The sequence below is a fragment of the Suricata suricatta genome, chromosome 4 (genome assembly GCF_006229205.1).
Source record: "Suricata suricatta isolate VVHF042 chromosome 4, meerkat_22Aug2017_6uvM2_HiC, whole genome shotgun sequence".
Classification (NCBI taxonomy): Eukaryota; Metazoa; Chordata; class Mammalia; order Carnivora; family Herpestidae; genus Suricata; species Suricata suricatta.
Genome location: NC_043703.1, coordinates 126804374 through 126827400, shown reverse-complemented (window position 1 = coordinate 126827400; position 23027 = coordinate 126804374). Strand labels below are relative to the sequence as shown.

The following is a 23027-nucleotide window of genomic DNA, read 5'->3' as shown; positions in this document are numbered from 1 at the left end:
CATGCTGTTGCTGTTGTATTCAAAACCTCATTGCCAAGCTCAAGGTCACCTAGGTTTTCTTATATGTTATCTTCTAGTTGTTTTATAGTTTTGAATCTTCCTTTAGGCCTATGACACATTTTGAGTTAATTTTTGTGAAAGTTGTAAGATCAGTGCCTAGATTCATTCATTTATTTATTCCCTCATTTTCTTATTCACTTACTGATTTACTTATCTACCTATTTCATGTGATATCCAGTTGTTCTAGCATTTTCCCATTTGTGGGAAAAGAAAAAAAACTATTCTTTCTCCACTGAATTGCCTTTGCTCCTTTGTCAAAGATCAGTTAACTATATTTATCAGATCTATTTCTGGGCTCTCTATTATATTTATCTATTTGAAGAATAGATCTATTTATCTATTCCTTCAGCAATAATCAGGTAAGACTCCAAGCTTGATTATTGTAACTCAATAGCAAGTCTTGAGGTCAGATAGTGTCAGGCCTACAGCTTTGTTCTTCTTCAGTATTATGTTGGCTAGTCTTAGTCTTCCACCTTTCCATATAAACTTTAGAATCAGTTTGTCCTCATCCACAAAAGGATTTGCTAGCGTTTTGATTTAGAGTCATTGTATCTATAGATTAATTGGGGGAGGAACTGACATTTTAGCAATATTAAGTCTTCCTGTCCATGAACATGGAATATCTCTCCATTTATTTAGCTCTTCTTTGATTTCTTTCTTCAGAGTTTGTAGTTTTCTTCACATAGGTCTTTTACAGTTTTTGTTAGATATATTTCCGAGTAATTCATTTCTTTGCTGCTAATGTAAATAATATTTTTTTAACTTTCAAGTTCCATTTGTCCAGATATATAGGAATGCAACTGACATTTATATATTAGCCTTATATCCTATAATCTTGCTATAAGGTTATGTTACATTCTTGTAAAGAATGTGTTGAGTTTTGTTCTCATGGGTAGTTACACTCATCTTGACCTTGTGGCAGCTAAGTTTTACATTTTATTGGGACAGGGGTATTTCAGTTTTGTCCATAGTCTTAAAGCTGATCTCTTAGTTTTGGGATGTAATTTTTATTACTAACGTATGGCTTTTTAGATGTTTCAGTGGAAATTCTCAAATGTTTACCAAGCTCCTCTAACTTGGCAGGACTTGAACTTCAACCTCTGTTTCTACTACAGAGGGATGAAATTAAATTTCTGCTAAACTTTTCCAGCTTTCTGGCTTTTTTCTCAGAAACCTTGGAGTCTTACCTGATTCTGTCAGTTCAGGGTCCAGGCAAATATTTAAAGGGAATTTGAATGTGGATTTTTTGGCCTGCCCCTATATAGCTTCCCTCTCTAGGATTTTTTCCCTCTTAATTTCCAGCATCTCTAGGGTCTCAAATTTCATTCTCCAGTTCCTCAGGCAAAAAGATGATGGGTTTCTTCCTGAAAGAAGAAAGTTTCTTTCTGACTGGGTGACTCAGTCAGTTAAGCATCCAGTTCTTGATTTTTGGCTCAGATCATGATCTCATGGTCATGAGATTTAGCCTTGTGTTGGGCACTGCACTGGGTATGGAGCCTGCATAAGATTCTCACTCTTCTTCTCCTTTTGCCCCCTCCCCTGTTCACATGCTTGTGCATGTCACTCTCTCTCTTAAAAAAAAAAAAAAAAAGACTATGGGTTTCTTCTTGAGTTTAATCTGCTCCATGATTTGCCAGCTGGGGATTGTTCCCCAGACACGTTAACATGGATCTATCCTGGTATGGTTTCATTTTAAGAGTTTAATCCCTTCCAGTTTCTGCCAGCTTTTGATAGTTTTCTAGTGCCTTCAAGCAGTTGTTTTTAACTATTTTGTTTAGGAGTGCCTGGGTGACTCAGTTAAACACCTGACTTTGGCTCAGGTTATGATCTCATGGTTCATGAGTTTGAGCCCCACATTGGGCTCACTGTTGTCAGTACAGAGCCTGCTTCAGATCCTCTGTTCTGCTTGTTCTCTGCCTCTTCTACACTTGTTCTCTCCTTCTCTCTCTCTCTCTGTCTCCCTCTTTCTCTTCTCTCTCCCTCTCCCTCTCAAAAATAAGTAAACATTAAAAAAATTAAATATTTTGTTTAGAGTTTTTTATCATTGTTGGCAGGGGAGGGCTGGTCAATACCTTACTCTACCATGACCAGAAACTAGAAGGAGAAGACTAAGGAATTTGGACTTTATTCTGTGGTCTGGAAGATTTTAAGTTAGGGAGTAGTCTGATAAGTTCTTGGATTCGGGAGATTAGTATAGAAGTTGTTCATAGGATAGGTTGGTGGGGGGGAAGCCCTAAGACAAAGAAAGCAGTTAGAAGACTCTTGCGGTAGTTCAGGAGACAGGTGATGAAGGCCTCTACTGGAGAGAGGCAGTTAAATGGATAGAGATGCTCACATGGGAGAGGTTTTTAAAAGAAGATCCAGTTTCTGTGAGGGGTTGAGAGATGGTTCCACAGGAAATCATTCTTTTTTTCTTTTTTTTTTTCTTTTTTTTTTTAATATTTTATTGTCAAATTGTTTTCCAATTGTTTTCTTTTTTTCTTCTTTTTATGTTTTGATTTATTATTGAGACATAAACAGAGCATGAGTGGGGGAAGGGCAGAGAGGGAGACACAGAATCTGAAGCAGGATCCAAGCTCTGAGCTGTCAGCACAGAGCCCCATGCGGGACCCAGGCGTCCCTCCACAGGAAATCATTTTTTAAAATTATTTTTAACATTTATTTATTTTTGAAAGACAGAGAGAGACAGATCATGAGCAGGGGAGGGGCAGAGAGAGAGGGACACACAGAATCTGAAGCAGGCTCCAGGCTCTGAGCTGTCAGCACAGAGCCCGATGCGGGGCTCGAACCCACGAACTGTGAGATCGTGACCTGAGCCCAAGTCAGATGCTTAACCAACTGAGCCACCCAGGCGCCCCAGGAAATCATTTTTAAACAACTACCATTACATTCCAGAAAGTCTGGTCTAGTTAAAGTTCATTCCAAAGTGTGTATCCCCAGTGTAAACTCTGGAGAGCTTACTAACCTATTGTTAGTCTTGGAATAAAATGATCTAACTGAATCCTGAGTCACTCCTGGTGTGCAGGTCCCCCTGGCTTACCTGAGGGCTACTGAAGGTCACCCAGAGTCTACTTTGACATGAAGCCTGGATCAGTTGTGGGAAGAGTGTGTTTGTCTCCAAGCTCAAGGCCCAGGGTAGAACTGGACATGAGCCATGGAAGAATAGAGAGAAGGGGTTACAGATGCTGGATACACTGCCTGAACATACCTCATCGTCCACTTCTTCCTCTTGTTCAAATGTTGGGCAACCAGCCAGTTAGCCCTGACCTTTTCTACTGCCTTTGTTGCTTTCTCTTTCAACAGGTCAAGTGGATGATGTACTGGATTATATTTGCACTTTTCACCACAGCAGAGACATTTACCGACATCTTCCTTTGTTGGTAAGTTACTCTAGGAATTGGGACTTTTCAAGGAAAGATGTTGCCTCGTGTCAGTGGAGAGATGGGAAGAGTCTAAAAGCAGTCTCAAACCTTACTTCAGAACAGAAAAGCAGGTGCAGGATGTTAACTGGGCTATTTTTAATAAATGAGTCTATAAAGTCTTCAAGTAAATATTTATTCAATGACCTTATAAGAGCCAGTATTTTTCTTTAATACAATGATATAATAATGATGGACTAAATAAGGAATTCCTCAATTAATGGAATTGGTAAAGAAGCATTCAGATGTCCAAAAAAGGCAAAGAAAACAGCATACAAGAGTTTCCCTTAACTAATAAAACTAAGTTTCTTTTAAACTCCATTCACTCTCACCATAAATACTATTTAAGCTGTATATACTTTTTAAATACTTACTTAAATATTTTCTCTTTGTTTAACAATGATATTATAGTATATGTAACAGTTCTCACTTTGTTTAAGTTTATTTTTTAAATACTTTAATATAAGCATAAATAGATTTACCTATTTTTTCAATGGCCACATGGAATTTCATGGTATAAATGGTTTAGTTCATCAATCCCCTTTGGATGGAAAAGTTTTCCCCTTATAAACAATGCAGTTGTTACAGCAATGGAGCAAGTAAAATTTGTAATCTAGGTCTATGTATGGATATACTGCATCTTCTAAGGTGAAAGAGACTATGAATAATATATAGCATCTTTTTACATTTAAAGGGGCTGAGTTTCTCTGTACACATGTGAATGTATACTGAAAGTAGTTTGGAAATACCCATCAGTTAACCAGAGTTATTTTTGCAACTTGGAATTGTGGGGTTGGTTTTATATTTGCTGGTTTGCATGAATGTTATGCCATGATCAATTATTATCAGAGAAAATAGTAAAAATACTTCCATTTTGAAGAAAGTCCTTACCGAAAAAGGATCAACATGAACTTACCCTCCAGGATGTCACAGGCCAAGAAACAGACCTGAACACTGATTCTGTGAATCCTATTTTTTTTAAGTTTATTTATTTATTTTGAGAGGGAGAGAGAGGAAGAGCATGAGCTGGAGAGAGGCAGAGAGAGAGAGGGAGAATTCACACAGCACAAAGCCTGATGCAGGAGTCAAACCCACAAACCATGAGAATATGACTTGAGCTGAAACCAAGAGTCAGATGGTTAACCAACTGAGCCACCCAGGCATCCCCTGTGATTCCTAGTTTTGAATCAGTGGTCTTAATGACCTTAGTATGTAGTTTCTCCCCCCAGAGGATCCTGGCTTTCACTTCCACTGTAAAAAATAGATGTCTCAGACATTGTGGCCTCAAGCTGTAGGGAAGAAATGTGGATTACCTAATTTAACAAGTTTGTGCCATCCTGAACTACTCTGTGCCCAGATAAATAACAGACTCAGGATGGGGCTAAGTCTCTGGGAGGGGAGAAGGAACTCTTCCCCAGGTCCAGGGGCTGGCTCTATGAGTCAGGCCCCATATTGTGCAGAGCTGCACTGGGGAGGTTCCTCTGTCCCCTGGAGATGAGAGCAACAGGCTAGATCCAGTGAAGGACAGTGTGGCCATTTAAGCATCATGGCTAGTATCTCATGTCCTCCAGTCTTCCCTCTTAACCATGTTCTGTGTCTGGTGCTGGGTGGCCTCCTTCTGTCCTCCTCTCCCTCCCCGTGAACTTCAAGGGGGAAAGTGTTAGTCTTACAAGCTCTTTCCCAGGGATATGGGCATTTCAGTCTCACTGCCTTTGGCTAAGTAGAAATCCAGCCTAATGATGGCTGTGCTCCTCCCTCATAGTTGGACTATGTTTTACCCATGGTCCAGGCACTTTAGAGTTTCATATCTAATAAGTGCTTATCAACTATTCTGGAGTTGATTGGATTTTGATTTTAGGAAATGTATTAGCTTCCCATTGCTGCTGTAACAAATTGTCACAATTTAGGAGCTTAAAACAACAGAAATGTGTTATTTTCAGTTTCTATGAGTCAGAAGTCCAGGAAGAATCAACTAAGCCGTCTGCTTAGGGTCTCACCAGGCCAAACTCGGTGTGGGCCAGCCTGGGCTCTTATCTGGAGACTTGGGAGAGTCTGCTTCAGGCTCATTTTGATTGTTGACAGAATTCAATTCCTTGTGGCTGTAAGACTGGGGTCCCCATTTCCTTGACATGTGCCTCTTAGTTCATCTTGAAGCCAACAGTGGCATGTGAAATCCTTTTCATGTTTCAAATCTCTGTCTTCTGCTACCAGCCAGGGAAATGTCTCTGCTTTTGCTTTTAAGGGATTATGTTATTAGCTTTTATTCTTTTTTATTTATTTATTATTTTTTTAATAGTTTATTGTCAAGTTGGTTTCCATATAACACCCAGTGCTCTTCCCCACAAGTGCCCTCCTCCATGACCACCATCTCCCTTCCCCATTCCCCCTCCCCCTTCAGTCCTCAGTTTGTTTTCAGTATTCAAGAGTCTCATGATTTGCCTCCCTCGCTCTCCCTAACTCTTTTTCCCCCTTTGCCTTCCCCATGGTCCTCTGTTAAGTTTCTCCTATTAGACCTATGAGTGAAAACATATAGTATCTGTCCTTCTCTGCCTGACTTATTTCATTTAGCAAGGGATCATGTTATTAGATTAGGCCTACCCCAATAACTCAGTATAATTTCCCTATTTTAAAGTCAGCTGATTAATAATCTCAGTTACATCTTCAGAATCCCCTTTGCCACGTTAAGAGAATATATTTATGGGAGTAACATCAGAATGAGAAAATCGTAGGACTGAAATTCTGCCTACCAGAGGTGGGCCTCTGATACCTGCTGTGTTCGGCATGTATACGCAGGTGCGGATAGAATCCCCTTCTTCCTGATCCACCTGGAGGCCTCATCTGGCCCATCTTAGCGGGAGCTGCCCAGGAGGCTTATGGGTGGGAAGTGAAGGTGCTGCCCATCTCCTGCTCACCGCCCCCCACCCCCACCCCCTGGTGCTGCTTCTGCAGAGAAGAGGTTGGGAATCTTCTCTGCCTGCTTTATCCTACAGCCGGGCCATGTCCTCAGCCTTGGTTTCTCTTTGTCTGCCAGCCTCCAGCTATCATGGGCCATAGTTGTCTTCAGGCAGAGTCTTAGTAACCCTTCCTCCCTCTTGCTCTGGGAACAGTGCAGAACAGGCTAATCAGACAGACCGAGTCCTATTTCCCTTCCAGGGATGTGGACACCAGCTCAACCGTTCTGACCTCTCTTTATAATGGGGGGGGGCGGGTAGAGGTTTTTGCCCCCCACCCCCCTGAAGCACCTTCTGGCTTCCTGGGGAGCATCTTTAACTTTGGTTCACTTCCAGGATTGGAGATTGCCCCTCACTTCTCACTTATCCACACTCCTCTCTCTCCACCACCTCCCCTGGGGCAGTCTCTCTCCATAGTTCACTTTTTTAAACATTCTATCTTGATGTAAACAGTAATTGTATATAGTCACAGAAGAGGTAGATGGTGGCTTGCTTCACAATTTCTCTAAGTGATTTCATTTAGTTTTTTTTAACAATTATGAAATCCTATATCACATGGCAAAATGAAATTGAAATAGTACACCGAAAGTGAGTCCCTCCTCTCCCCGACCTTCAGCCCTTCTCCCCAGGGGCATCCCTGTTAAAAGTTACTTGTGTTTTCTTCCGGGAATTTTTATACACATTAATTGCATGTATTTTGGCAATTCCATCACTTGTCCAACCCTCTTAGAAAACAGTCGGCCCTCAGGAGTTTGAAGGTGTAACATTGAAGGGTGGGAGCCTGTACCTCTCACACACACCCCAGAGCTGTGCACCTGTACTTGGGGAGGCATGTATATCCTAGAGGTCAGGACAGTTCAAGGGTCAGTCATTAAGGAATGAGCAGGGACCTTCTCGGCTCTGTGGTAAAGGCTGGGACTGCGGTAGGTCCGGTGGAAAGTGAACCTGGTTGGTGGTGATTGCGTTGGTAGAGCCAAGTGGGCGCGAGGTGGCTGGGAGACACAGGATGTGAGTGGCTCAACTGGGAGACCCTTATGTTACCTGACAAGGGCCTGGGCCTGGTGTGATCATTCCAGAGGCAGTTTGAGATAATCCTCAAAGTATACTGTTAACTTTAAGGCAGGGGGAAGGATGTTGGAGAATTAGAAGCTTTCCTGGAATACTTCCTCCCCCAGTAGACTCCTGCTTATTTCACATTGTCCAGAATAGGCTCACATGGCCACCCCTAGCTGCAAAGGAGTCTAGGAATGCAGGGAATAGAATTTTTGCGATCTGTCACCCAGGCTTGGACACATTCTCACCCCACACAAAGTCAGGCTTCAAGGAGCAAAGAATATGCAGAATATGTATAACCCAAGGTCAACATAAATCATAAGAATAGATAATCACTGAACCCCTACAAATACAGGCAAATATTCTAAGGGCTTTATTTAACATTTATTTATGTTTGAGAGAGAGAGACAGACAGAAAGTGAGCAGGGGAGGGGCAGAGACAGAATCTGAAGCAGACTCTGGGCTCTGAGCTGTCAGCATAGATCCTGACAGGGGGATCAAATCCAAGAGCCATGAAATCATGACCTGAGCTAAAGTCAGATGCTTAACCAACTGAGCCACCCAGGCAGCCCCATGGTAAGGAGTTTAGATTTTTGTTTTAAGTGCCATGAGGAGCCATTGGAAAAATTTTAGCCTGGGAGAGATGTGATATGATTAAAGTGTCAGATGATCACTCTGGCTGTTTATTCATCAATTCAACCACTATTTACTGAATGTCAGGCAATGCGCTAGGCACCAGAAATAGAAGTAGTGAACAACAACAACAAAAAGTATTCTGTTAAGCGTGTGGGGGGCGGTGAGAGGTGAGGGGGAGGGATTGTAGGATGTTAATGTGTATGGATGGGGGGTGCTAAAGGAGTCACATATACCCACTTGATTTTTATATCTTAGGCATCTAAAGTTTACTACTGATAACGATTTTGCTTTTGGAAAAGGGACTAAAGGTCTGGGATGGGAAGGAGACTCTTTGTTGTATACTCTTCCGGATAATTGGATTTTTAAAACTTTTATATTCATGCATTACTGATTTGAAAAAATGTATCTTTTACATAAACAACAAAAGTGCTGCCGTGTGACAGATCCTTTGGGATTATGTGTGTATCTTGTGTTGATGCCTGAGCTTGCTAGATTCATTTGCTTTCCCCTTGGGGTTGGTTAATGCTTGTTTCCAAGATAAAATTTCCTCTAATGTTAATCACTAGAGTGTCCCAATGTGGGAGAATCACATCTCTGTTCCTTCAGCCTCTTGTCTGTGACAGCTGTGAAACATTAAACAATCTTGACCTGACAGTGTCCTTGAGTTGCTGAGAGAATATTCGGAAGAGCCTGCCAGAGGCAGAAGGTGTGGACCAGGGACCTGGATGAGGAAAGCGGAGTGGGCGGAGCTGCTGATTTGGGGGTCTGTGTGAGACTGAAGGCTCTGAACTGACTCGCCAGAAATCGCTCTATATTTTCAGCTCCCTTGTTGGGAGGGAAGGAGGGTACTTGGGAGGAGTTTGCTTTTCTGATTCTTCAGACTGGCACTGGTGTCCTTTTCCCTCAGAGCATCATGTTTTAAGGGTACCCAGGATTTGTTTTAATCAGGCATGGCAAAACACATAGATGCTGAAATGACTGTCATGAAGGAGGAAGTTTGTTAAAGTCACAGGTCCCCTAGAAACGGGAGGCACAGCACACCATGAGGTCAGTCAAGAGGCAGAAGTAGGAAGTGTGGGCAAGAACCTTTATTGTGGTTTCCATGGAAGGAGCAGGCAAGGCAGAAGGCAGGGTAAACATGTTTAGGGTTAGCTGGTCTGAATAATTTCAGTGGGCTCTGGGGTATAGGGGCTGTCCCTTGGTGGCTGGAACCTCGCCCTGGGGTGGTGAGAGCAGCTGGAGAGTGGCCCAGAGTGTGAGAGCTCACAAAAGAGGTGGTAGGGGTAAGGGATGGGTCAGTTTGCATATGAAAAAAAGGCTTGCTTGTGGGTGAGTTATTACCTATCTTTAGGAATTGGCTAATCCTGGGAGGGACACCCTCTCCAGAGTCAGCAAGGCCCCAAGATGTCAAAGCATCAGAATACAGATAATAAAAAGACGTGATATTAGTACACATCAGGACAGCCAAGTGTTGCACAGGTTGTTCATAGAGCGGTTACCTGGCCAAGGTGGCAAGTGAGGCTGAAGTTGAAATGAAGGCCTGTTCACTAGTCATGTGCTCACAGGTCTGCATTCAGTTGAGGAGCTGGCTTTTTCTTATATACACAAAGGTACCACAAGAGCTGGCAGAGACCCATTATGGCACATGTCTCAGGTTGCTATTCTATATTATTTGTGATCATTTGATCTACCTGTTTTCCTGACTGGACTATCAGCTCCAAGGATACAAGGCAGTCTTGTCTGTTTCCCACTAGACTAAAAGCTCCAAGAGAGTAGGGATCAGATCTTCTTTATTCACCCTTGTTTACACAGTGCTCAGCACAAGTGTATACTTGCTGGTGCCGGTAAGTGCTTCTGTGATGCATAAATGAGCAGTACGCAGGACTTCAGACTCTGCACCCTAAACCCTTCTTTCTTTTGGCACCAAAAAGTTCAAGTTCTGTTTGCCTGCCATGGACTTAAGTAGGGTAAGTAGCATCCTTTTTGCTGGCAGATATTTGGCGCCTGTCCCAGCCAAGAAGCGGAGGCTTTTACTCTCGGTCTGAAGACTCTTTGTCAGTTCCTCTCTGTCATAAAGGCTTCAGGTGTGTGTGCCTTCTTGGCCGCAAGTGAAGAGTGAGTGACTGGGTGTAGAGCACAGGGGAACATAGCCTTCCAAACCTGCAGGCTGTGGCTGGAGCCCCAGCGCCAACCTAAACAAGCAGAACCCTGCAGGAAGCACGGGCAGTTGCCAGGCATGGCCCGCAGGGTGATGGCTGGAGAAAACCTGGATCCTGGCTGGCTTGACAAAGAATGAAAACAAGAACTGACTTTCAAAAGAAGCCTTGGGGAGTCGGTGAGCACCTGGCTGGCTCAGCCAGTAGAACATGTGACTCTTGATCTTGGGGTTGTAGGTTTGAGTTCCATGTTGGGTATAGAGAGTACTTAAAAAAATAAAATCTTCAGAGGCGCCTGAGTGGCTCAGTCAGTTAAGTGTCCAACTTCGGCTCAGGTCACGATCTGTGGGTTTGAGCCCTGCATCGGGCTCTGTGCTGACAGCTCAGAGCCTGGAGCCTGCTTCGGATTCTGTGTCTTCCTCTGTCTCTGCCCCTCCCCTGCTCACTTGCACGCGCGCTCTCTCTCTCTCAAAAATAAATAAACATTAAAAAAATTAAAAATAAAGAATAAAATCTTAAAAAAAAAAAAAAAAGAGGTCTTGGGCTTCTGCTCTGTGTTTGCCAGTGGGCGCACACCTTCCCGGGTGGAGAAAGGAGGCACCGGGAGCCTCGCAGCCATGGGCAGGCAGGCGGGGTGCTGGGCTCGGCCTTCATAGGCCCAGGGCGGTATTGCCGAGAACCTAACAGAGCATGTATTTTCTCATCTCTCTCCAGGTTCCCATTCTATTATGAACTAAAAATAGCGTTTGTCGCCTGGCTGCTGTCTCCCTACACAAAAGGCTCCAGCCTCCTGTACAGGAAGTTTGTACATCCCACGCTGTCTTCAAAAGAAAAGGTAATTTGTGCTGCTTAGCCTTTGTCACTCCTCCCAGCGAGTAAAAAATTTAAAAAGCAATAAGTAAAAAGGACAGAGTGTTTTATTGTAGGGGACCCGAGATTGTCCCTTATTTGCCCCTCCCCAACAATTTGTTCCTTCTCTTTTTTAATCTATTTTTTGACATTTTAGAAATAGTGGTGAAATCCTCCAAAAGATGTTATTTATCATTCCTTGCTGAAAAACATTTCCATGCCTTGCAATGAAAGACAACAAAAGATTTGCTCATAATTCATCTCCCCAAACTGAATTTCCTTCCTTTTATCATGCTCCACTCCTTTCCTTCTATAGATCTAATTTTTACATCGACTGTTAAAAATTGCTTTTAAAACTTAAGATAGAAAAGTAGAGGCATAAAGAGATTAAATGCTTTGAGCTTGTACCCAGGTAGCTACCAACAGAGATTGGAAGATAAGTAACTTCTTACAGTGTTTGCTCTGTTGTTCAGTGTTACAGTATGTGTTACCAATGGAATCCCTCCTGTTTTTGTAATTATCAGTTGGCTAAGTACTAATGAGAATAGTCATAATAATTTGTTCATGCTATTTACCTTTTGTGTTTATTTTGCACCAAAGTACTTGCAATGAAAATATAGATTCATCTAATGTCAGAGATGGGAAAAGTAAAACAGGTAAAATTTGCAGGAAAGGGTCAGTAATAAGTAAGAATTCAAGTAAGAATTACAATTTGTATCTCTTGACAAGAAATTCAATTCTAAGCGACTTAAAAGATAATGTCACTGTCTGTAAAATGCTTCTTGTTTAATATCTCCACTGAACTTAATTTGCTGGATTTGCTTTCAGTGGATTATTGTATAGTTTTTTTGTTTTTTGTTTAAAAAAATTTTTTTTGTTTATTTATTTTTGAGACAGAGAGACAGAGCATGAGCAGGGGAGGGGCAGGGAGAGAGAAAGAAGGAGACACAGAATCTGAAGCAGGCTCCAGGCTCTGAGCTGCCAGCACAGAACCCGATGCAGGGCTTGAACCCACAGACTGTGAGGTCATTACCTGAGCTGAAGTCAGGCACTTAGTTGACTGAGCCACCCAGGTGCCCCTCTATAGATTTTTTTTTTAAAGGTTTCATACAATAATGAATGCAAAGCCCAATTTCTATTACCTCTGTCTCACTAATTTGTTTTGATAACTTCTTTTTTATGTATATCAGTCTATTAAACCTTTCTTTAAAATAAAATTTTGGGGCTCCTGGGTGGCTCAGTCGGTTAAGTGTCTGACTTTGGCTCAGGTCTGTGGGTTTGAGCCCCGCATCAGACTCTGTGCTGCCAGCTCAGAGCCTGGAGCCTGCTTTGGATTCTGTGTCTCCCTTTCTCTCTGCTCCTCCTCCATTCATGCTCTGTCTCTCTCTGTCTCTCAAAAATAAATGAAAGTTAAAAATTTTTTTTAAAATAAAATAAAATTTTAAGTGAACCAAAAAACAAAACCCCAAATACTTAAAAACAACAAAAACACTTAATGTACATACAATATTTATATTCCGAGATCTTAAACATGTTTGCACATAACCCATTTGTACTTGATCTTGATTCATGATTTGTGAACACCACAATACAGAGAGATTAATTTCTTCTTTTGACTTCTTGTCTCAGGATAAATTGCTGAAGGTGGGATTATTAAGCCCAATATTGTATAATTCAATAATTATATTACATGACCTTCTGAACTGATTGGTATATGATTCTTAACATAAAGTAGGAGCACTGTAGGTGGCTTTGTATATAAATTTCTATTGTCTCTGAAAGTTGAGTACTTTGGATTTCTTGGGGGAGGTTTTGGGAGAACATATTAATTGCATGAGCAGATTACTATGGACATTTCTGAAAACCCTTTTAGGAACTAGGATACAGCACTGCCTGTCTCCGAAGGGTGGGTTTTGAGGATTAGAATCTCTCTCTTCTCCTGGTTGTCAAATCCCTACCCTTTTCCATTTCCCTTTCCCCTTCCTCAGATGCTGGGCTCACCCTGAAGCCACCAATCTAATTTCCACTGAAGTGAAAGTGGCTGACTTAAGAGCTGCCAAGAATCCCTACCAGAGCCAGCCTGGGGTCACAATGAACACTTAGTGTGGTGACTTCCTGGGGAAGCCTTAAACCAGGAATGCACAGGGGTTGACTCTCCCATGTTATGCCTCAAAGCAAAGGAAATGCACTGATGTGCTGAACTTCAAATGCGCCTTAGGCCGGGTGTCAGTGTTCTGTTATACTGAGCTCCGAATGAGCTACTGTGAGTTACAAAACAGCTGTTTTCTTATAACAGTGATAATAATCCAAACCAACCAACCAAACAAGAAGAACAAGCCAGCGTTGAAGCACATCTAAAGTAAACCATTATTTTCGTCCCTGAAGGGGAGAGACTTCAATCCCCTTTCCAACCTCCCCTTACCTTGAGGATGATGCTGGGTGACTTCTCATCTCTGCTTTTATTTCATTATCTGTAAAATGATCTCCCTCATCAACAAAAATAGTGCTAGCATCTCTTTCTGTGTCCTAATGTCTCCCTTGAATATCTTACTTGGAGAGGTATTTGGATATAGTATTTAATAGTTACAAAGTAGTAGAATTGTAGTTTATTTTATTTTTTAAAGTGTTTATTTTGAGAGAGTGAGAGAGCATGTGCAGGGGAGGGGCAGAGAGAGATGGAGAAAAGAGAATCCCAAGCAGGTTCTGTGCTGTCAGTGTAGATCCTGATGTGGGGCTCGATCTCACAAACCATGAAATCATGACCTGAGCCAAAAGCAAGAGTCGGACAGACTGAGATACCCAGGCGCTCCTTAAGAATAATAGATTTTAGTGCTGCAAGGGCCTGACTCCCCTGAGATCGGAAGATGATAGTGGTTCTCACTCAGCTGAAACCAGCCGCTGTGTTAGATACTTCACTGGAATGATGTCATGTAACCCTCCCTGTGCTCCACCAGTTAGGTACTATCACTGTCCTCGCTTTTCGGAAGCTAAACCCTTGCCAAAGCCTGACCATCAGTTAGTGACGTTGATGCTTGGCATTCTCTCCACCTTCAGTTCCTTCAGTGTCTTATATGGTGGCTGTGTGTGGAATGGTAGGACTGTCCACATCCAGGATCCCCAGACCCTCCCTGGAAGGTAGAGGACTTTAGGAACAATCCTAGGGTATTGCTAGAAAGAAACCTTCCAGGGTCAGTAAACGGCTGTTTTTTCAAAATTCCTTTTTTACTTCCCTGTGTCTCTCATTTCTTTCCTTCCTCCTGTCTACCCTCCCCCATCTAAACACACACCCCAAAGTGCATATGACTTTTCAGTCCCAGTGAGACTCTGTGATTGGGCAAGCTGCCAAGCCCAGTGTTCAAGAGAAAGGAGAAAGAACAGAGATTTATTTGAACCTTCCAACTCAGTGTGATTCTGTTTTTCCTTCGACAGGAAATCGATGATTGCTTGGTCCAAGCAAAAGACCGAAGTTACGATGCCCTTGTGCACTTTGGGAAGCGGGGCTTGAATGTGGCGGCCACAGCGGCAGTGATGGCTGCTTCCAAGGTACTGTGCGGGGCCCTGAGCACCGTGACTTGTGTGAGCATCTTGACCCTTCTAGCACGCCCTGCTTATCACACATGTAATTGGCACAGGACAAACTGAGGACCAGTCAGTGATTCCTCATCTTTTCTGGTGTCCCTTGGAAAATCTCATGGAAAAATTGGTGAATCTTTCCCCCAGAAAATTGTGCACGTGCACATACACATACACACACACACACACGCGTGCAAATGATGTATATGATATTAAGAAGTTCCCAGAGCTCCTGAAACTCATTGTGGGTCCTAGATTAAGAACCTCTAACTTACTTGGAGCTAAAGCCTGGGAGGAAGAGAAAGTGAAAAGGGAGGGAGTACGCTCTTCTCTGCAATTTCCCAGCATGCACTGGGAAAGTCACCTGCACTCAAAATAGCCAGGTGGAGAGACTACTTAGTGACTGGGTAGGCTGCAAGCTCATGCGGCGCACCAGACCCAGGGGAAGGAACCCAGGAGGTGAGTGGTTCAGACATGGAGGAGGACGAGGCCTGTAGCAGCCACAGCTAATACTGAAGGAGGTTCGAGGTAAACTCTGGTCATGTGGGCCCTTGTGATGTAAGCATCACTTCCTTCTCTTTTCCATCCAGCCCTGTTCACATCCTCTGTGTTCCTTCCTAGCTTCTCCTCACATCACGTTCTCCTTGTCGTTGTGTCCGTTTCTCCCTGTGTGCTCAGCCCTGAAAAATTAGATTGGTAGACATCTCCCCTCAGAGTAAATTCAGGAGCTTGCCTTGTGTTTCCTGTTGACAGTCCCTTATCCCCAGTCCAGATGTGGAGTAGGGGGCTACAGTCGGCTGGGGATGGAGGAGAGGCAGTTACACTAGTGTTTGGACAGACACACTGACTGAGAAGTGAGTTGTATGAGCAAAGGGAAGCTTTGTGTCCTAGGTGGTGGTGTGGGGTTTTAGGCAAGGGAGGCCGACTTGTGAAAGGCTTTGGAAGACATCGAGTGATACTGACCTTGGTGCTCCATGGGCTCTGAGTGGGTGGTGGGATGGAGCATGTTGACAGCCAGGGCCAGGGGCCCGAGCTGGGTTTTCTGTGCCCTGAACCAAGAGAAGCACAGTAGGAGCATTTCTGGAAGAAAGACGAACCCATTGGGGCTGGGCCTTTGTTTGAAAAGTACTGTCCCCCTGAAATCACGGAGTTCTGCAAACAAAGGCTGGGAGAAAGAGAAAGAACATGAAAAGGGAATGATTCCTATTCAGAGAAGGACCAGCTCCTTCTGTAACACAGAACTGTAGTGAGGTATCCGTCTTAGTCCAATCGTGGCTGGCAAGGTGATGGATCCCAGTGAATATCTTTGGAGGGGACAGTCCGCTGTGGGATTCCAAGGAGATGGTATCATGATTTACAAAGAGCAGCGAATGCCAAGATCCTTCTATTTGAGATGTAACCATTTTGTGCTTTTCTTTTTTAAGCTGAAAGATAAGAGAACTCTGACTTGCTAAATTCTTAAGTCATCAGGCCAACTTTGCAACATAAAGCTGCAGAAACCTTCTGTCGGTCTCTCTCTCCACCCCATCTCCTCTGCTTCTGAAGAAAGATGGGCCCTGCTCTTTCCTCAGCTCAGGCACAGAGCATGAATGCGGTATATTTATCAGGGTGGCTCAGTATGGGTCTCCTGGCCATACAGCTGCGTGTGTGTAAATCTTATTCTGACAGTAATTCTGTAGGGCCATCCTTTTCCAGGTCTGCCTCAAGCTGGAGCCTCCAGAGTCTTGATACCGTCTTGGCCAGCCACCGCCAGCCCCTCAGACCACCCGGGGAAGCCCGTGAGCCCAAGTCTCCAGCCGGACACCTTACAATAACTAAAGGCAAAGGAACTCCAGACAATTTGAACCTTGCCTCAGGAAATAAACGCTCATTAGTTAGTTTCTTTCTAGGTGTACTCAAGTAGTGAGGATGCCTGCTTCCTGTTGAGTTTGTTTCAGATGAGAAAGTTTACTGCCTTTTGGGGGCTTTGCTTTTCCTCTCTAAATATAAATATCTTAAGGGAGAAAACACATCTTCCAAAAATAATGCCCCTCTATTTTTAAAACAGATGTGGACTTAAAAGAAAAAAAAAAAGGAAAATCCAAACTGGCTGTCGGGTAAATCACTGGTTTCCATGGCAACAGTGGATCACTCCAGGCAGGGGTCAAAGGATGATGAGTCACCAGTGAGTCCAAATCTGGCTTTTATGTCCAAACCACCTGGGAGGCTTTGTTTTCATTTTTTTAATAGATTCTCAGATGTGCTGATTCAGAATCTCAGGCAGTAGGCCCAATCTCTATTTTTAACAAGTTCCTTGGATGATTTTTAAACAGCCAGTTCTGTACAGGTCACTGCCGGAGGCCCCATCCAGAACCCAAAGTGCACAGGTGATTAGGGTTAGAACACAACTTCTTTAACATTCCTGGGATGTAGATTTAGCTTCTTAGAAGCATTAACCTTGAGAATGAGAAAGTGAGGCAGGTGTGAGAGAGAGAAAGAGAGAGAGAGAGAAAGAGAGAATGTTTCATTTCCTCAAGACTTCATGCCACTTTGGAAATATTATGGTGGGAATACGGGCTCTTTGTAGCCTAGCACAATGCCTTGCACCCAGCTGAGCCCTCAGCCACCTTGGTGATCACCCCACGGAATAGTCAGAGCAATTTTATGAGGAAAAAAAAAAAAGATACCTTTCCAAGTCACCCTAGTCATGGAGGCTCTGGAAGTTACAGATGTACTAGAATAATTATACCAGGAATAGGTTTACACGAATTGAATCCCAAGCAAACAGGGACCCATGGCCACCCTACTCATGGTTTCATTTTTTTTTTTAGCGTTTTTTATTTATTTTTGAAAGACAGAGAGAGACAGGGTGAGCAGGGGAGGGTCAGAGAGAGAGGGAGATACACAATCTGAAGCAGGCTCCAGGCTCTGAGCTAGCTGTCAGCACAGAGCCCGACGTGGGGCTCAAACCCATGAACCGTGAGATCATGACCTAAGCCGAAGCTGGATGCTTAACCGACTGAGCCACCCAGGCGCCCCTCATGGCTCCATTTTAAGACTCTTGGACCCTGCCTTTCTCCTCCAGAAAACATTCTCAACTCACAAATCAGTTCTTATTATCAATATCTACTGCATTTAGCCAGATGGATGTGCAAGAGATCATGAGGTAACCAAAAGACTGTCTCTTACGTCAGACAGAGTAAAAGGAGGCTGGGGTCAGGTGACTGGATGAAGGGTCACTTCTCCCCTGTCTTCTGCTTTTTTTCCCCCCTATCCTTGGAGGGCTCCCCAGGAGGAAAGTATGGAGCTTGAAAGATCTTTTGGTTACCTTTTCCTTCTTTGTTTCTTTTTTCCTTTCTTTGTTTCTTTGTTTCTTTCTTTCAAGTATAATCGACATGTAAGATTATATTAGTTTAAGGTGTACAACATACTGTGGCCATACTTTGAGTTAGTACTTTTTTGCTTATAATTTTGAGCTCTGAGCCCTTTCTCTAAAAAGTTTTTTTTAAAAAAAGGTTGTTTACAGGGTTTTTGCATCATCAGGAGTGAAGAAACTTTGTAAACAATATTGTACACATATAAGTTGTTATTAATGTTAATATTAATATTTTATCTTAGAACTGGAAAAATGAAAACAACAGGATTACACATGGGAAGTTTATTCCCAGGACTATTAACTCCCCTCCCACCCCCAGTTTTCCCCAGGGTCTATGTCTCTGGGAAGTGTTGATTCATTGTTTCTTCCTATGAAAACTGCTCTGTCTCCTTCCTGAGGACACCCTTCTTAGGACCACCAGTCTAAACGCCCCTTGTCTCTGAGTTGGCCCTGAGTCTTGAAGTTGGGTGTTTCCTAGCCAGTAATTTCACTTAGAGGGAAATTTGAGCCCCAAGTTTTTTTTAAGACTAGAATTGGAAATCTCTCTCCCTTTTAAAAAAAATCATGCTCTAGAGGGGTGCCTGGGTGCCTCAGTCGATTAAGCATCCGACTTTTGGTTTTAGTTCCAGCCATGATCTCAGGGTTTGAGCCCTGTATTGGGCTCTGCATTGACAGCATGGAGCTTGCTTGGAATTCTCCCTCTCTCTCTCTCTCTCTCTCTCTCCCCCTCCTTTTTTTATGCTCTCTCTCTCTCTCTCTCAAAATAAAACTTAAGAAAAAGAAAACTAAGTCTCTAAAATAAGCAAAACACATTCTCACAAGAAAGAAAAACTATAATGAGAAAAACCAGTTGATCAAAAGTTTTAAAACTGTGAGGTGTTCAAGGCCACCTTATTGCTCTTGAACTTGGAAGTACATATTAGGACTCTTCTTCCATCCGCCCCATTCTTAGACCTGGTAAGTGAACCTTGCTTTTTTACTTGTCCCACAACTTGAAAAATAATGTTGTTTTACTCTCCCTAGAGATCCTATCCTTAAAACAGTTCCACCGGTTCCAATACTGTTGTTAAAGTCAACTGGTTAAGACACTGCTCCAAGTAGTGTGGACATTCTATGGATTCAGGGTTCTTCTTCCTCAGATTGTGTGTGTGTTTTCTCCCTAGAATCTGGAGATGAGGGGCTCTAAATTCTTTTCCTTTGTTTCTTGCTTAGAAAAAAACAAAATAAAGAGCCAGTGTCTACTTGTTTAGTGTTCTGCACTCATAGCTACTCATCAGGCCTTGTTGATTGATCTGAAGAATAAACGTTTTTGATTCTCTAGTCATTCTGTCCAGTGTGGCTACTTATATTTGAATTAATTAAAATTAAGTAAATTTAAAATTCAGTTATGCTAGTCCCGTTTCCAGTCCTCAGCAGCTGTGACAGCAGGTGGCTGGCACAGATATAGATTGTTTCTGGCATCACAGAACATGCTCTTGGGCAGCACTGACCCAAGCCCTCTATGAAATGTCTTGGGTTCTCTTTGCTTTTATTTCACCCCTTCACCTGCGGTGCCCTGGCTTTGACTGAACTTTCTCTTACCCATTCAGCACTTTGGGGCCTCTTTAAATGAGGTTCACCAGCAAAACAGGGAGATGGAAACTCAACCTATCGCATCATCCGTGGTGTTGCTTTTATTTCTTCATCTTCTTCCTTGGCCCAGCGCTGCTTTCACACCAATTTGCCACCCAACACTCAGGCACTATGCCTGTAGTTATGGTCAGCAGCCACCAGGGGATAGCCAAGCCTTGGTTATAGCCTAGTGTCTGAACATCAGCACTAGAGCCACAGAGAGACAAATTGTTGTGTTTTCCTGCTCTTTTTTAAAGTCTCACTCAATTTTCCCTCAAGAATAAAACAGACTCTACAAAACAGTTTTTGGCATAGTTAAAAAAAAAATCCTCTCCCTATTATCCTTATATTTTATCCATCACTGCCTTATCTAAACTTCTTGCTTGAAAAAAAAAATACTGCTTTCCAACCACCATGAAACCTTATTTTTGGAATCAGAAGCTCATTCCCAAAAGCTCATAAGACTAGTGATTTAGGGCTCCTGGCCAGACTGGAGTGGTTTTCACATGCTTTATTTTTGTTTTTGTTTGTTTGTTTGTTCTAGCTATCTATTGAATACTAATTAATGCAAACTACCTGTTTACAAGGAATCATAGGGCAGGTATTGATTTTCCTTTTATAAAATTTCCCTGTGTCAGCTCATGCTCAGAAAGCATTTCCAAAGAAGAAAAGACTGCTGTCCCCTCCTGTCTCTGTGCCTTACCTCACTGTCACACCCTCGTGTTTGCCCCATCCAAGTAGCTGAGGAATACTTCCCAGCCATTGTGCTGGGGTACGTCAAGTTGGCCTTCTTTCTTCTGTTTTAGCCAAGGACATTGTGACACAAAATTAATATTTCTGCTTTACCACAGCACCCGGATTTAAACACCAAGATTATCTAAACCATTACGGATGACCTGCTGAAAAAGTTTGGAACAATTGCCTGCCATCTAAGTCTCTCAAATAGGCTTGCACCCAAGCTAAGCTTCCCGAAACTTGTTGAAGCACAACCAAGCAAGACTTCTTGCCAGTTGGTCCTACCATGTTCGCCTTCTTCATTCAACACCCCATCATCATCCTGGATCCCTCCTTTCCCGTGTGTCTGCTGGGCTGGCTTGGGCAGCTCACTCCACCTGGTAGAGGGCTAGGGAGAGTAAAACAACAGAAGACACAGCGCCTCCAGCCAGCTGCAGAGGAAGGGCCAGGAACTCACGTGGATGTCTCCTGCCCCCTCTCTGTTCCAAGTTTTCCTGTGGGGGTTATATGTAGCTGGATGTACCAAGGGTTCAGGTGGGAAGAGAGAAGCCTGCCTGCTTACCTGGTCTCAGAGAGGAACCTTGTTGAACCTAGGAGGTCTGAGAAAGCATTTTTAAGATCACTTGTGAGCAGGAAGAGCTGCTTCTTGGTGATGTGGCGCCTTCTTAGTCACCTCCTCCTTCCAGACTCTTCTCTCCTACTGGCTCCCTTCCTCCGCCCCTCGCCCAGCAGTGTCGGGCGGGATTTTTCCAGGGTCTCACCTCGCTGTCTCCTCCCCCCCAGGATCATCTCACCTTCAGGTGTCCCCTGATGCCTGGTTCCCAGATCGGCTTCTCTGCCTGGGGCTCAAGTACAGCGTTGCTGATTCTCTGCTGAACTTCTCCTCACCTTGTCTCCGTGATACCTTTAGTCAGTATTTCCCTAACTTTGAGTCTGCCCTTCCTCTTATGTCCTATCTTTCTGATGACAATGAAATGACCACTCCCTCCAGGCCTCCAGGCTCCAGATGTCAGTCATCTTTGATGCTCTTTCTTTTTCCCACTTACTCTTCAAGTCCTGCCCATTTGACATCTCTTCCCTTTCTCCAGGCCTTCTTCCCCACACCCTTCCTTTTGGCTTGGACTATTGCAGTAGTCACCCAAGTAGTTACTGCTGTTCTCTTTTGCCATTTGAGCTCCGATCCCAGCCTTTCTGTCTTGTCTCTCCTTACCTTTCTGGTTCCTCTTATACTGCGCTTACAGCACCACCTTCTGTGCTGTTCTAGAAATAACACACAGAGTTGCTACTTTTAGACTTTTCTCTTTCCTGCCTCTGCTTTTGTTGGACCTTTATCTGCCCCTGTTACCACCTGTTTGAAATCCTGTCCACCCTTCAAGATCAAATGCCACTATCTCCATAGAAACCTCTTCTGATTCCAGCTGGAACTGTTCTCTTGCTTCTTGGTCTTCACGTGGCACTCTGTTGTGATCATTAGAATTCATATCTTTTTTAAAATGTTTATTTATTCTTGAGAGAGAGAAAGAGAGACAGCATGAGCAGGGGAAGGGCAGAGAGAGAGAGAGAGACATAGAATCTGAAGCAGGCTGCAGGCTCTGAGCTGTCAGCACAGAGCCGGACTGGGGCTTGAACCCACGAACTGCGAGATCAGACCTGAGCTGAAGTCAAATGCTTAACTGACTGAGCCACTCAGGCGCCCCTTGAATCTTATCTGCAACCCTAGTAGGTGCTCAGCAAATGTTAAAGGGATGAAGGGCTGTCATACATATTTCGAGCTGTCACAGCTAATAGAGCAATACTTCACATCACACGCAGACTTTGGAGGTAAGCAGGGCCTGATTAAACACCCCAGCTCCCACACTTACACTGCACCTCTGTGAGCCTCAGCCTCTTCACCTGCAAAATAGGCATGACAGTGGTGCCCACCACAAAACACTCATGAGACGATGGACATATAGACTTCACAGAGTGCAGAGCTCATACTAAGTGCTTAATAAGGGTTGCCTGTTACTCACTTCAGTATGTTGGTTTGATCTCTGAGGCTGATCATTATTCTGTTGAGCAGAATAAAGAGAACAAGTCAGATGCTGGCATTGGGAAGCTATTTACAGTTCAAACTTCTCTGGTGAGGAAGCTGAATTTCCCTCTAGGCTCTCTTCCCGTCTTTTCTCTGTGGTGTGGTAGCGTGAGCACAAGATCTGGTGTTACTTGCGCTCTTGTCCCCAACCCCCCTTGCTGGTGCTGTGTCTCCCAGGGCAAGCCACCCCCTAGCCCTGGGCTTCAGGTCCCTCGTGGCTCTTGGCCCATTTTCCATACAGTTGCTTCCTCTACCTCTTCAGCCTCGTGGTGAGTGTGTCCCTGAGGTCAGCTTACAACAGTGAGCACCTGCTCTCCCCCAAGAGAGAAGGAATGTCAAACCACAGATTGCTAGAGCAGGCAGGAGCCTTCGATGCCATCTTTTAACCCCTCCCTCCCCACACACACACTTCACAGGGGCAGACATTGAGACTCGGATGTTGAGTGGCTCACTTAGGGTCACATGGCCGTTAGTGGCCAAGCTGGGCTCAGAGTGAGACTTTCTGGTTCTCAGTCCGGTTTCCCATGAATCACTCCAAGCACCCCAGGCCCCCTT

The 23027-nt window shown here is 43.7% G+C and overlaps 1 protein-coding gene across 1 annotated transcript in view; it reads left to right on the top strand.

The window, feature by feature from the left end:
- REEP1 (receptor accessory protein 1) overlaps positions 1 to 23027 on the top strand; it is a gene marked incomplete at its 5' end in the record, with an annotated part of 80311 nt that overhangs the window by 32899 nt on the left and 24385 nt on the right. The window contains 3 exons of the mRNA XM_029938530.1: positions 3364 to 3440; positions 10990 to 11110; positions 14554 to 14667. Coding sequence (XP_029794390.1) covers positions 3364 to 3440; positions 10990 to 11110; positions 14554 to 14667 — 312 coding nt within the window. The remainder of the gene's footprint in view (positions 1 to 3363; positions 3441 to 10989; positions 11111 to 14553; positions 14668 to 23027) is intronic.